Source organism: Sabethes cyaneus, chromosome 1 (assembly GCF_943734655.1).
Source record: "Sabethes cyaneus chromosome 1, idSabCyanKW18_F2, whole genome shotgun sequence".
Lineage (NCBI taxonomy): Eukaryota > Metazoa > Arthropoda > Insecta > Diptera > Culicidae > Sabethes > Sabethes cyaneus.
Window position 1 is genome coordinate 72,094,493 of NC_071353.1, and position 16,231 is coordinate 72,110,723.

The window sequence follows — 16,231 nt, forward strand, 5'->3', positions numbered from 1 at the left end:
TTAGGGTAACCAACCGAATTTGGACCCCTAGAGGAAGTGATTTTACATTTATTGAAATAAAATATTTATTGCCTTCTTTTGTTATGCAATTCATGCACGACTCTCTTTTAGAACAACTTACCTAAATGGCAAAGTGTTGGGTCATCTATTTGTCGATAAAAATGTGCTATAGACATTTTTATTTACTATGTAGTTTTCATATTTTAGACCCTTTCACTTTATTTTAAACAGTGTCCAAAATGTATTTTGGACACGGCAAATATCAACGAATATATTTTGGACACTCTAAGCTTCATTCAACCAGGATGATAGTGCAGTCTTCTTTCAGTATTTAAATTCATTTGATATCAGAAATTCATCATGGGATGAGACCGTAAATTTGAATACCGTGGACCCCCGTTCGTTTGACCGTTTTTAATCTGAACACTTTTTAATTTGAACCCCGTTGGTTTGTACGACGTGCAAATTAAAAATGGTTCAAACGTCATTCTCAATATGACATCATTTGTTTATGCAGACAATGCATGTAAACACGATTAGTTTGTACTGATCTAGCATGTTTATTCTGTTTTACAATGCGTTTTCCCAACGATTATGGTAGAAATCTGATCGGAGAATGAAATATTCGCTGCTTGCAACTGCCCAGGGCTATGGTCTGCATGTCAAACTCCATATATTCGATGCGTTACTAACATGCACCAAAAATTTGGCTCTTAGGGTTAACATTTTTTCCAAATTAGAGTGACCAAGAAATTTTTGCAATATTTTTATAAATTTTTTTCTTTCAATTAAGGCGTTTTTTTAATTGGTTAGAAATTGAAATAACAGCGAAGAAACAATTTGACTTACATATAAAACTAAATGGATTGTGAAACTTTAAGCTCGTTTTAATTAATTGTAACAAAAATGCATTACGACAATTATCAATGACCTTCAAACAAAACAAGTTTGGTTAGCTTATTACGAATACCTAGACTGAATGCTTTTTACTATTGACTATTTGTGTATTTATGAAGAACGAACATTGGAAGAACTGGGATTGTTGTTTTTGAAATACTACTTCAAATACTAAATAGGAGGAATTTTTTATGGGGATGATGATTTCGATGCTAGGTACGAAATTTTCGCTTGACACCACCCCCCTGCAACTGCCAACTGAATCAAACCACCAAAACAATAATAAAGAACAGGGCAGCCAGTTCACACAAGTTCCAGCATATTTAGGGTTACCAGTTGTTTAAATTAAAAGCTAACCCCGTTAGTTTGCATGAGGAGTCGTTCAAACGAACGGGGGTCCACTGTATAAAGTCAATCACGACTTTATATGGTTTAAATCCGTTTTTTAATTATACTTTTTTGGAAGACTTTTCAGCAAAATTTGATTACTGTAAATAAAATACCCTTCGTTTATCATGTAACATTACAGTTATCAATTTTCATGTTTATTGATTATATCGGACGTGAAATTTAAATATACGATTTAATATAGTTGAAACGTTAGCAAATATCCTCAGGCAGGAGGATAAAACATTCAAAATTTAATGTAAGCAAAGTCCAAATTATTGCATTCTTGGATAGGATTCGTCGCAATAATCCTATCGAGAAATACTTCCTTCTGCGTCCGATTGAATTACTGGAAACGTTTTCAGGGGAGTTAGAGCTCTAATTTGCAGCTCACTACCAGTCTCGATTCGCGAATCATTTTGTTCATGGTACGGTATTTAGTGACAGGGCATCCCTTCCGAGCCATTTTCTTCACCCATTCAACAACCTCAAGTTCATCACCATGATCAAGTGCAGAAGCAGTTCCAGGTCTTGACTGGTTTTTGTATTGATTGCTTAGCCGAAACTTGATCGTCGATCTGGAAATACCGAACTGGCGGCATGCTGTTTTAACTGCCACACCGTTGCTGATTTCCTGCAAGCACTCATTAATTCCTCCGAGCGGACCACTCTACATGATTTTCTTGTATTTTGCATGATGTATTCCCTGATAAACAAGATATTTTAAATAATAAATTGTTATAAATATTCTTTTGACGTAGGACTACGTCTTTGTTTACTATACTGGGACTGGGTAGCACTTTGTGAAAACGAAAATAGAAGTGTAACGTTTGAATGAAAGATTTCAAATGCCAATAACTACTAAACTACTGAACGAAACTGAACAATTTATATGTCGTTGGATAGATAAAATGACCAGCAATTTTTTTGAGGGTAAAAGAGCAATTTTAAGGGGGGCGTAAAAGGAGGGCCTCCTATACAAATGAAACACAAATTTTCTCAAAACTCGAGAACTAATCAAGCAAATGGAACCAAATTTGGCATGTGGGGGTTTCAGAAGGCAGGATTATTTTTCTACGGTGTACTGAGACCTCTTCTCCTTCTAAGAGGGGGGGGGGCTCCCGTACAAATGAAATACAAATTTCCTCAAAACACTAAAACTAATCAAGCAAATGGAACCAAATTTCGAATGTAGGGGTTCCAGAAGGCAAGAATTTTTTCTATGGTAAATTGAGACCCCTCCCTTCTTTAGGAGGGGGGCATACAAATAATATTCAAATTTCCTCAGCAACTCGAGCATATTCGAGCAAAAGGAACCAAAGTTGGCTTATGAGGGTTTTTGGAAGTAAGATGTTTTTCTATGGTGTACTGAAACCCCTTCTTTTTCTAAGAAGGGGGGCTCCCATACAAATGAAGTACAAATTTTCTTATAACTCTAGAACTAATCAAGCAAATGAAACCAAATTTGGCATGTGGGGGTTTTAGAAAGCAGGAATTTTTTCTATGGTATAATGAGACCCATATGTCTTTTAACAGGGAGAGGGGGGATTTTTTCTATGGTGGATTAGAACCTTTGCTTTCTTTAAAAAGGGGAGGTCCGATACAAATGAAATACAACATTCTTCATAACTTCATAACTTCGAGAACTAATCAAGCAAATGGCACCAAATTTGACGTGTAGGTTTTTTTGGAGGCATGAATTTTTTTATTTTATGATGCTTTGAGACCCCTCGCCCCTGTAATAAGCGGCTAATTCATTACCATTTCAACCTTTATGATGCACACAAGTGATTTTTAAAAGAAATTTCTATGTCTCAAAGGTTGCAGGCGTTGTACTTATGAACCCCCGTCCACGTATTTTCAAAGCCACCATTGCATTAAATGAAGAATTGAATCTGATTATTTCGCTCTTCTCTTTTAAATATTCACTTAAACAATGGCACTCACAGATTCTTATAAACATACATATGCCAGAAATGCAGTTTACATTAGTCTTTAATCTGATAATCTGATATAGTCCTACGTCACCGTTTCGTACAACCCTTAGGGCTGTATACCTTGTAGTTTTTAATTAAAATGCCTACCAATTCAATAACTAACCGAAGAAATTAGAGTGACTATATACAGAGTGGCGACATGTCATCCCAAAAGTATGCAATGCTCTAGCAATGCTTATTTTCTTTCTCTTTCCTGCATACGCGTTGGATTGGTCGTCTGCTCGATTGGAATAACACTGACAGATAATTATCATTCCAATTTTGACATTGTCGCCACTCGATATATAGTCACTCTAGAACAGTGGTGCCCAGACATAGGCGTGGTGTGGGCCATATCAGATCACCCCACGAGTTCGCGGGCCGCAATGACCTCTGACGATTTCCGCGCATAACTAAAGGTGACATAGGCGGCAGCAAAAGCCGATTTTTAGGAATCACCACAAGATTTAAACTGGAAAACAATCAGATCTACAATATGCACGAGGTATTACGACTGATCTGAGTGACCTTTGTGTCATCAAAAAAATTATTCATAAGCCGTCATCCCCCAAACTAGTCCGCGGGCTGCAGGAATCATCACGAAGGGCCGCATGCGGCCCTCGGGCCGAAGTTTGGCCATCACTGCTCTAGAAGAAATAGCATAGACGGGTACATTCAATTTTGCTTTTCCACTAAATCTCAAAAGGTAAACAAACTGCTGCCAGAAATCAAAATACAGGGGTGTTCAAAATCTGATGGTAAGAAAATTTTCACGATACAATTTGGACACTATTTTTTGTGGTTTCAAATTAAAATCTTGAGAAGAAACCTTAGAAACCACGTAAAATACGTCTTTCAGAATAAAACTAACTGATTTCATCAATACAAATTCATTGGATTTAGCTATTAAAACCAAATCGAAAATGTGTTGCAGACATCGTTTACTCTTCACCTACGTCGGATTGTGAGCGGTATATGGCAATACACTTTATGATTGTAAATTTTAGCTAAATACAAGTAATTTAAAGGGATCCGAAAGCATTCAGGCTTAGAAAAGATTTTAAAGAATATTATTACTGTATCAAAATAATTGAATTTTGCGCTGCTAAGTAGTAATGTGGCTAAATATGTTGAAAGGGTCCAATTCATGTAGGGTTCCAAATCAAGTTGGTTACCCTATTTGTTGGACTTTCTAACGTTACTTAGTTTTTTTTGTTTACTCCCTTTTTATAAATTTTGTTTTGTATTTGATATAATAGGCCATGAGCTAAACTCTGCATAAACTATTTACTATTATTATAATTTTTGTTTGTCTGGCTTTGAGCTAATCTCTGCGTAAAATTATTATTTTTATTATTTTTGAGCAATGAGCTGAACTCTGCGCAAACTATTTATTATTGTTATTATCATAACTATTATTATTAATGGTTGATTTTATGCATGTAAATTTATCTAATGGTGCTTTCAGCGCTGATTTTTGAAACTGGGTAAATAACGTTTATTCAGGTTCACCTTTCCGCCCAAAATAATTTCACTGTAAAAATGTATATTTGGTTCAAATTATTTTCAGTGTAGTTGTTACCGATAATAACGATGCAGAAAAACTACCGATAATTATCGATATGCATCGCGATGAATATTTCCCATCTATACTGTCAGCGGCGCAAGCACATCAAATTTTATATTGTGAGTTTCATTGAAAATTATCCACCGCGCAACTCATAAATGAAATGCTCTTTCATAGTTGCCGGGTCGATTTTGATATTATTGGAAGAAATTACACAGAAATTTTAAAGTTTTAGTTACTTTTGACGACCCAGTTAGGTGAACAACATGCCTGTTTACAGCATTTTGGCAACAGTTCTAGCGCGGTGTTTGCTTCAGGCGCGATGTTTCCTTTAGACCACGTTTAACTTTAGGCAAAGCACCCATAATATCACTTTCATTTACGCCGTTCACAAAAAATATAAAACAAAACCATACCTGTATCACTATCCTGGCCCATGTAGGCAGGATCGCTAAATGTGGGTATGAATGAGATTGTGGAGAGCTTTTGGATGAATGGTACCTTTAACAGGGTCAATTTTTTTTATTGCTGCAAAAAATTTGCTTTGGAAAATCCATCTGTTCAACAGTATCCAGGATTCCATTCTGTATGGATAATGGATGGCGCCAAAATCCATTGTGACCGCAACATAATTCGGTACCTTCGTTCTGTAGGCATAATACCGATTTTTCTTCCCCCTTATTGTCCTTTTTTTAACCCCATAGAAGTAGTTTTTGGCCTGATAAAAAAGTTTTTGCGTAGACATCACCGAGAATCTACTCCCATATTGCATGAGGTTTGCAATGCTATGAACCATTTTAAGGTTTATCCAGCTAAATCGCTTTTTGAGCATTGTGCCTACTATGCAGGAGGGACTGTCCTGCCCGAGAAAGGCCTTGAACAAGATTCGACGAAGTTGGGGTTTGCTTGAAATCAGTCATTAAACAAATAGACTATTACTTTATTTCATTTAATTTTATCTGAGAAGTTAAAATAAAGAGAAAATTTATCGAAAACAATGTTTTGCTTAAATATGGTCAATATCTTCACAATCCGTCACTTAAGCAGACAATACTTGACTGAGTTCACTCTCTTCAGGTCGTACAGTCGTCTCCATTGCTGAAACCCATTCCGAACTAGTCGCTCCTCTTGCTCTCATTGCACTTAATCTCGTAGAAACTGATTCTAATATTGACAGCGCTGAAGATACGTCCTTTTCAATTGCAGATATTTCTTTCATCCATCCTCACTGCTCGTTCACTACATTTGCTACGATCATTCCTCGATGTACCGCTTGTAGCCTTGCCGATTCCGATACTGCAGCCCATCTAAAATACTTCGCTAATTCCAATGGGGGAGAACTAGCTCTTTTTAACTGATCTTGTTCATGTGCTGGTGACGAGTTAATTAAGTTTGCCCACAATAGCCAAGAACTATAGTGCCCTTCGACATCAGGGTGGTTTTTACGCAAGTCATGCACAAGAGCTGCATTATCCTGGGCTGAATGAGCCCCTGAACGATCTGGATTTTGTGGTGTAATAAGTGTACGCAACATTTTTTTTGGTACTGAGCATTCGTCTCCACGCTCACAGAGTACACATAAACAAATACTTTAATGCACCGTTCCCTCCAAGTCTGCAAAATTCGATTTGTGATTGCGGATACATTGTAAACTTTTTTTTTCTTTTGATGCTGAAGCGTCACAAAATCATTCATGTCGTTAAAATCAGGCCGTTCTTTTTCACACCAGGTAGCAGGGCCCGGCGTCGTCGAAGCAAATAAATGAAACTGACTTTCTCTTACCTTCGCTTCATACATGAAGTGACTTGCCTCGTTTGTTGAACCGAACGTTTCAAGCAAGCATCAGTTGAAGTTGGTGACTGTTTTAATTGACGACGGCAGAAAGTCAGGCACGATTTGTCGACATTGACAAGGTTAACTTTAATATGCGTTGCATTGTAGGAATTGTTACTCAAATTCAATTCGTTTGCATTCATAGTTGCTGGCCTGCTTTTGAATGTTTGATAGAAAAGTACAAATGAAAAGTTGCAAACGATAGCCATGACGAAGTGAAACCCGTTTCGCTGAAGTTGACTGAAGCCAGTTTGAAACTGAGGCGGTGCTGCTTCTGTTGAAACCGAAGCTTCACTGCTTCATTGTTGAGTGACGCTTTGCAACTGAAGGTGACGATGTCGGGCCCTGCCAGGTAGGGATATCATCAATGAATATAACTTTTCGGTTGATTTGTGGCATTGCTGTTTTCCAGATGCACCGGAAAATTTGCTCTAAAGTGTTACCAAAAATATTTTCCACAGAAAAACTTTTCAGACGCAGCTGATTCCGGAAGTGTTTCTCATAAAATGTTGCCTTGAAACAGAACACATGATTTACAGCGGATCCGTACTCGTTTGTGTAATCAAAGTTTACACAATCTTCATCAAAATTGCAGGTGATTTCATTGTCTTCGATTGCATATATTCGTCTTCCTCTGAGCTGAAAACAAACTTCAAATAATATTACGTTGCAACTTGCAACAGGAAAATCTACGCGTACCGGTCCATTTATTTGATATATTTAATTGTTAATCGCATTACTACTCCGATAATTCTAAAAAAGATTATTCTACTTGAGCTGCGACTCCAGATTTGTGCTACGAAAAAAACTATTCCAGCTGTCAACTGCAAATGGGCCAGTCATCAACAAAAGCTTTGTACACTAAGAAAATAATGGGATAATTTTTCACATTAGGGTACTGGTGGGTATTTCCAGCCCATTAAGCGGTAGCCTGAACAATATTCAGGAACTACGTTGAAACTATATTTATTCGAGACAAGATTTTTATACCAGTTGATAGAATAATATTTACTGAATATCAGCGTATATTTTGGTCTTAATAAAACGCTACTGAAATTGAGTTATAGTCGCGAGAAATGATGAAGTCGCTGCGACTAAATTGAGCCCATTTTCTATAGTGGTGTCTGTGTTTTTTAAATCCGACAGGCCGAAATAGCTAGTACAGCAATTAAATGCTTTTCAAAAACAGACCAAAAGAGATAAGAAAATAGAGACCGATAAATAACTCGTCGCTATTGCCTACATTCCGGGCTCATTGAAGATAACCAGTTTTGCAGTGACAGCAGCTTGCTGCTAGCGCTAGTGTATCACTGAATCGGTCATATACACTAGCGCCAGTTGTCACTCAAATACCAGATATATCAGCACATATATTGGTAGTAGTGTAAGTAACGCACCATACGCTGGAATTAAAAACAAAATGCTACTAATGGCTAGTGAATGAAAATTGATTTATATTTTCATATCAGAGGGGAATTTTTGTGTTCTTCCGTGATCAAAAGAAGTAGAATTGTTCTGTGATAGCATATTCACAGCTGTTTAGTTTCTAGAATAAGTAAACGTGATCATAATTGTGTGTTTTCCAAACCATCATCGAGAGCGGATACGCGTAAGCGATTGCTGCTAGTTTTTTCAGCCTGGTTACGTGCCAGTGGAAAAACAGTGGTTTTGATGTTTATTGAATAAAATTAAGCAAACTACTTACATTTTTATGAAAATTAAAACCTATGAGTGCTACATTCGTTTCAGTATTGTTATATAGCGGCAAAGTTTTTATTTGGGAAAGTGTAGCCAAAAAAGGTAATGTATGCCGAAATTAGTAGCGTGATGGGAATACCCTCCCGTACCCTACTTTAATTTTTACAATCAAGTTTGATTGTAAGGTAGACTTAGTTAGCTTCATTTACTTTTGCAAATATGTATGACAATATTGTTTTTTATGCAAAATATTCGAAATTCGATTCATACGATGCCATTCTGTCGAAAAACAATATTATCACTAACTCTCAAGCCAAACTCACCAGAAATTTTCTACAGTACAAATAACTTCGCAAGTCAAACGTCAGTTGGGGCAACTCGTACTCGTGTTATGAATTTTATCTGCATTTACAATATTTCCGGGTGCTGACACTCACTACTGTTTTACCGATCGATCCGTGGCACTTCGTTACCTTTTCTCGACTGTCCGTCAACCCGTGCACGCTACCGGTGACCCCAGTCAACAATGAGTAAAACATCACTTTACACATTTCAGGCAGAACTTTCAATAAGGTATAAATATCACGATGCCACAGAGAGGGCCTTGTTGTAGTTCAACTTAAGTGGCCCCATGAAAGACACGTCTAGGCGCTGCAACTTATGTGAGGTGTGAGGCGGTATTGAAATGGGTTATCTTTGCTTTTTCAAGCACTTCTACATTCCTGGTGTGGCTGGAATGTCCATCAATGATCAGAAATACTGGAGATTGTGCTGTTGATTTGTTATGCGCCAAAAAATGATTAAACCAGATGGAGAACGTGTTTGTTGTGCTCCGACCGTTCTCGTTACAAGCAAAAATCGTCCCATCAGGTGCTCCTGCCTTTAGAGCCTCATTCATTCGTTTCCGGGGAAAAATTATCATTGGTGGAATATACTCTCCGGCTGCGGACATGGCCACTATGGTTGCAGTATTCACACCTCTTTCGGCAGAAACTGCTCCCGCTACTTGGCGTGATCCTTTTTGTGCCTAAACTTTGAAAGCCTTTGTTGGAACCTATTTAAATAAAAGAATCTCAGACACGGTCTCCAACACGAATATTTTACTGTACACTTACAGTACTGAAGCCAGTCTCGTCAGCGTTCCATATTCGGCTCGGGGGAAACTGATCACTATTGTAAATATCTTACAGCAGTTCGAAAAAGCGGTCAACGCTGAATCGGTTAAATCCCTTCAATAGAGCAATAGACGTCGGTTCTGGGGAACTCAGTGAGATTTCTTGATGTCTCTTCAGGAAACCAGCCAACCAATCACGTCCCGCGAGTTGTTTCTTTCGACTCAACTGGTTTTTCTCCGCTAGTTGAAAAGCTAGGCTCCCTAGTTCCCCTCTTGTCACTCCTAGGTCATACTGGCTTATTTCCAGGACATACCTCACTAATTCATCTTCCTGGATAGCATTAAAGAAAGGAAAAATACTTCCCAGCTGTGCTGTGCTTAGGCAAAGATCCATCTTTGCTAGAGCGGTCAATGCTGAGGTATCGCGGAAGGGTTTTCCTTGATATTTTGTATGCGTCCTCCGTCCAAGACCGACGGTCGGTTTTTCTAATGTAATTCCGCGGCATTTTGACCGGTTCTATAAGAGTGAATGGAATTGAAACGATACCGTACTTTTCACCGACGTTTTGACGTTTGTCTACACGCGCATGGATTGCTTAGATTGACGAACGTTTGATTGCCTGCAAACATTTCGCTTAGCAAATGCAAATGCATACTCGGCGCATTTTGACCCGCCTCAAGTTGTTTGACAAAAATTGTTTAATCTAACAAAAAACAATTCAACCCTTAAATGCGCAATGTTGCTTTAAAACAACATAGTGAAAAACATTCCCAAAGTAAATTATTTTTACCACCTTTAGAAAAATTATCTTCTGAAACAGCTATTTTGATCTCAATAAACAATATTTGTCAACTGGGAGCATTGTTGTTTTGATTTTAACTGTCAAGTTTTCGAAATATGAATATTTGTATAAGTTTGGGTGACGTTGCTTTTCGTTAGACGCAAACAGAAAATTTTGGGGGTAAGTAGTGAATAGAAATGGGTAGTCTGTCGGAAATTACATTATTTAAAGTATGAGATTACTGTTTTATGATAGTAATATTGAAAACTTAGATTTTTCTTACAAATTGTGTTCAATATTTTTTTTGAAACGATGGTTCTACAATTGATGAAGGGACGGTAAGGGAAAGTAATGAAGAAGGATTTTTTAGGAATGGAAGGGAAAGAGTGGAAAGGAAGGGGAGGGGTAATACGCTTACCAAGTTGTCGTTGTGACTCCTACGTTTTGTCCAATGCTGGAAGGTGCATGGGTCGAACCAAGCTATAATCTGAGATTATAACCGGATTCGAACCCACAACACCCGCCAGGGCATGTGGCTCGCTGGTACCCGTGTACCTATGAACCACAGAGGCGCTGGACAAAAGGAATCTGCACAACCCCCCTTATTAATGTAGCGACATGGGTATGGACATGGAACATTGGGCTATTTTTAGACACAAATTGTGTCTCTTCCTACACCTACTGTAGAAACCACCGACCGAGAAGTTTAATCTAACTTTGTGTTTACTGGCGGGACGACGACACTATGCAGGCCCTTACGACTTACAAGGTACAGCGTGTGAACGCTGTTCGTCTGCCAGCCTGCCTCCTTCCCCTGTCCTTTCCACTCTTTCCCCTCCATTCCCAAAAAATCCTTATTCATTACTTTCCCTTACCGTCCCTTCATCAACTGTAAAACCATCGTTTCAAAAAAAACTACAAGGTATACAGCCCTGAAGGTTGTACGAAAGGGTGACGTCGGACTGTATCAGATCATCAGATCAAAAACTAATGTAAACTGAACTTCTGGCATATGTGTGTTGATAAGAATCTGCGACTGCCATTGTTTAAGTGAATGTTTAAAAGAGAAGAGCGAAATATTCAAATTCCATTCTTCATTTAATGCAATGTTGGCCAACGCCTGCAACCATTGAGACATAGAGATTTCTTTTAAAAATCACTTGTGTGCATCATAAAGGTTGAAATGGTAATGAATGACCAATTTCTGTTTTATTTGCATGAGAGTCATTATCCTACCAGAGGGGATGAGAGTCCTTATCCTACCGTCCTCCTACCACAGGGGTGAGGGGTCTCAACCCATCATGAAATAAATAAATTCAAACATGCTAAATTTGGTTCCATTTGCTTGATTAGTTCTGAAGTTATGAGGAAATTTGTATTTCATTTGTATGGTTGCCCCTCCCCCCTCCTTTTAGAAGAAGAAAGGGTCTCAGTACACCATAGATGAAAATCTTACCTCCAAAAACCCCCACATGCCAATTTTGGTCACTTTTGCTTGATTAGTTGAGTGTTGAGGAAATTGAGTTATGAGGAGCTTGAGAGTTATGAGGTCGAGCTTGAGTTATGAGGAAATTGTATATTATTTGTGTGGGAGACCCCTTCTAAAGAAGGTCTCAATTCACCATAAAAAATTCTTGAGTTCTAAAGCCCCCACATGCCAAATTTGGTTTTATTTACTTGATTAGTAGTCGAGTTATAAGAAAATTTGTATATTATTTGTATGGGAGCCCCCTCTTCTAAAGAGAGTAGGGGTCTCAATTTACCATAGAAAAAATTCTTGCCTTCTGAAACCCCTATATTCCAAATTTGGTTCCATTTGCTTGATTAGTTCTAGAGTTTTGAGGAAATTTGTATTTCATTTGTATGCCCCCCCCCCCTCTTAGAAGGACAAGAGGTCTCAGTACACCGTAGAAAAAATCTTGCTATCTGAAACCCCCACATGCCAAATTTGATTCCATTTACTTGATTGGTTCTCGAGTTTTGAGGAATTTGTATAGGAGCCCCCCCCCCATCTTACGCCCTCCTTAAAATTGCTCTCTTATCACCCTATAAAATTGTTCGTCATTTTATCTATCCAACGATAAATAAATTGTTCTGCTTCGTTCAGTAGTTTAGTAGTTATTAGCATTTGAAATCTTTCATTCAAACGTTACACTTCTATTTTCGTTTTCACAAAGTGTTACCCAGTCCCAGTATAGTAAACAAAGACGTAGTCCTACGTCAAAATATTAATATATGCCTGGCCGCATTTCAAAATCACGAGGTTTGATCAAATTGTGATTTGTTTTAAAACAACATTGCGCCTTTATAGAATCTTTCAATTACTCACAGGCAAATATGACCCGCACCACTGACAATAGGATTCTACAATATTTAGAGAATCTAGATGACTCAGAAGATAGGTTTGAGAAGTCAGATTTAAATGTTGAGGATGAGCATAGATACTACAGATCGGTATTGGACATTGAGAACTCAGACCACGAATTTGAAGATGATGATGCAGTATCTGTTTCGGAGACATTTCAGTACGATTTTTTTTCGTATTTTTTCACGCCGAATTTGATGGATTATATTGCTGACGAAAGTAATATATATGTTGTTCAGAAGAATATCTCTAATCCCATAAGTATCTAAAGAACCGAAGTATTTGGGTATATTGATATATAGCTCAGTAGCCAAGCTTCCGAATATAAAGTCGTATCGGAGCAACAAGTATGGCTATGATCCTATCAAGTCTACTATGTCGCAGAATACCTCCATTAACTTTTCTATTCATTTCAACAACAATGAAGGCATGTTGCCTAAAGAACATTCTTAGCATGATAAACTCTATAAGATTCAATCAGTTATAGAATCCCTTTGAGAACGTTTCTGTTGTGTGCCAATGGAACTGAAGTTATCCGTTGATGAGCGTGCGCGATGTTGGCAACGAAAATGTCTAGCTATATGAAACAATATTCACCAAATGAGCCACACATAAGCGACAGTTTGGGGTTTCAAATTGTATCTACTTTCTACAATGGAAGGTTTTGCTCATGACTTCGAAGTTTTCTTTTGACGGTAGTAAGCAAACACAACTCTTACCAGGTGAGGTGATTAATATTGGACTACCATCTGCAAAACGTGATAGACCAAGCAGCTCAGGAATACAAAAGAAACTTCAGCAAAAGAAGCACAAAGGCCCAGCTCAGCCAGTACCAGTTAAAGATGTTCGAATGGATCAATCTTCACACTGGATAACGTGGTCCGATAAACTAAACCGATGCAAGTACCTCAAATACAAAGGATTTACATACAAGTTTTGTCAGAAGTGTGGAGTTTTTTATGTAATACAGGAAATAACAGTGGTTTTTATAAATATCACTTTGGTTTATAAGAAACTGATAAATAAATTGATTAAAAATAACTTATCTTGTTTAACATTTATTTTAATTTTTCTCTTCCATATTTCGATAAGGGTTCAATGTTGTTTAAAAACAACATAGTCGTATCTGTCTACAATATCATATTTTACTCATGTTTTTTCCAAAAAAATAATTGGTTTTGGAATAGAAAACTTGGCAGAAACAAAAGTTTTTTTTAAGATGAGCTTTTATCATCGTGCGCATTTAAGTATTGATTGAGTAATTTTACTTTGGATGCTGAATCACAAGCTCATTGTTCAACAGAAAAGCAATTTACAAGCACATAATATTGTTTATTGGTGCTGTAATATCTTACGAAAAGAGCTATGAAAATTTTAAGAAATAATCCTGAACAACTATTTTCAATTTTTTTCGTAGAATTTATGTGATATACCAAGCTTACATTATCCACAGGGGTTTGTAATATAAAATTAAAGTGATCGGCACTTTAATTAATGTTAAAAAAATTTGTATTCCAGGGCATTTTGCCCCGACTGGGCATTTTACCACCAGTTACCCTATATCATATACGCAACATAGCAAGTGCTACGTGAATACCCCTACTACACGAATCCCCCGAATAAGGCGATGGGTGGTGCTGTACGCCCATCGCGATATCTCAACTGTCCATTAACCAATAAGGTAGAATTTTGGTAGTCGACTAGGTTATACCACATACTAACAATGTACCAAAAATCAACTTAATTGATTAATGGAATACTAAGAAATCGCCGTGGGCATATACCAACATCCACCGCCTTATTCGGTGGACTACTGTATGTTACATTTCATTTCCTACGCCCAGATAACAACAATCAACCACAAAAATAACAAGCAATCTCCCACCTATTGGGACAAGTAAACTTTTCGACAATGTAGTTGTGACACCTCTAATAGCGATAATGACAATGAAGCTCGATTGCATTCATATATTCTACAATTAAATTTTCTTACTATTACAGCGTCGCAATCCAGCTCCATATCCGGAGTATCATCAACTTCCGCTGCACGATTAAATAAAGCTCCGGGTAGCCAAGCATCCGTGGTTGATGAAGCCGAGGATACAATGAAAAACCTTCGTAAAACATTTGCTGGGATATTTGGTGACATGTAGGATTTAGCTAAAAAGAAGAAACCACAGCGTGGAGGCGAAAGCACAACCAGCACTGCTGCGAATAGCATGCTAAGCACTCGTGAAAATTCAGTTGACAGTGTTATTGTACGTCCTGTTGTTGCAAGTGTGCCGGACAAGGATCAATTTCTATGTAACGGCAACGCAAATCAGATTCAGAATGCTACAGTGACATGCAGTACCGCATGTAATACTCAAAACAATATAGCAGACGGTGTTTCTTCTTTTGGTATAAAAGCTGCATCCAATAATCATGCCTCCATGCCTGAAACATCTATGGCAGAACTATGCAATACACCAGAGACTAAAAGAATAACGTATGATCCAACAATCAACGAACGGATAAATCCATTTGACAAGGATAAAATAGCAGCGCACCGGGCAGCAGCTAGCGGATCATCATTGTCTTCTTCTTCTATTACTGTTAGTACTACTATGAAAACTAGTGGCAATATTGGTGGATACGACAACTACACAGGCTCAACAGATTTATCTCCGGCATCCAACAAACCGCCAGCAGTATCAACATCTTCTACTTATACCACTTCTAACATAACCACTAGCGATAAGCGAGATGATAACGTGAAAGATCGTTACAGCACACAGCAAGGTATCAGGGATCAATCGCAAACTGGTCGCATCGAAATGCAGTCTACTACTGCTACGAACAGTGCGTCGACCACGTCATCACACCTAAGTGAGGTAAAGAAACAAGAATTCGGCCGCACAAAACGATCCTCATCCGATGCCGAATTAATCTTTGGTGACAAGGGACCTGATTTTTACAAGTCCCGCTTCAGTACTGTTGGTATTGGTCGAGATTTCAAGATAAGCAATGATTCATTGGCAGATGCAGATATTATTTTTGGCACAAGCGCAGTAACGGGTCCCCTATCAGCTACCTCAACAGGAGGTGAAAATACAATGGGCGGACCATTTAATCGATTTTCATCTCAAGGAAGTCGAGATAGTTCCAGTGTGAATAGTAGCATTTCCGATTCAGAATTCATCTATGGTAAAAAGGAAGAACGTAATGTATTCTCTAAGAGCCTCTCAGTTTCGTCGGAAAAAGCAGGTTTGAGTGCAACAGAAAGATTTCGAAATGCTCCCAAACCATATGATCCGCCTAAAAGTGCATCGTTGGTTCCAAGTTCCAGCAGTGGGAAATGGAATAGCAAATATAGCGATGATGATGATTATGACCTCAAATAGTAAGTAAAGCATCTACAGGTCAGTTATAGTTCATTCAAAATCAAATAAAATGATAAACAGACAAAGCAACCTCATTAAGAACAATGCATATTTTAGTTGCATGCTAAAATAAGGCTAAATGCTATACAAATCAGCATGTGTTACCAAACATGCTTGTCGTGAAAGATAAAGATCTAATATGCGGCAGACAAAATATACATTTAAGAAACACTGTGAAGGATTAAAAAAC

General features: G+C 37.9%; 1 protein-coding gene across 1 annotated transcript in view; it reads left to right on the forward strand.

Annotated features, from left to right (window-relative positions):
* Positions 1-14,772, forward strand: part of LOC128739191 (synapsin) — a 216,885-nt gene extending 202,113 nt beyond the window's left edge. The window contains exon 8 of the mRNA XM_053834627.1: positions 14,621-14,772. Within this exon, the coding sequence (XP_053690602.1) occupies positions 14,621-14,772 (152 nt within the window). The remainder of the gene's footprint in view (positions 1-14,620) is intronic.
* Positions 14,773-16,231: the final 1,459 nt, after the last annotated feature.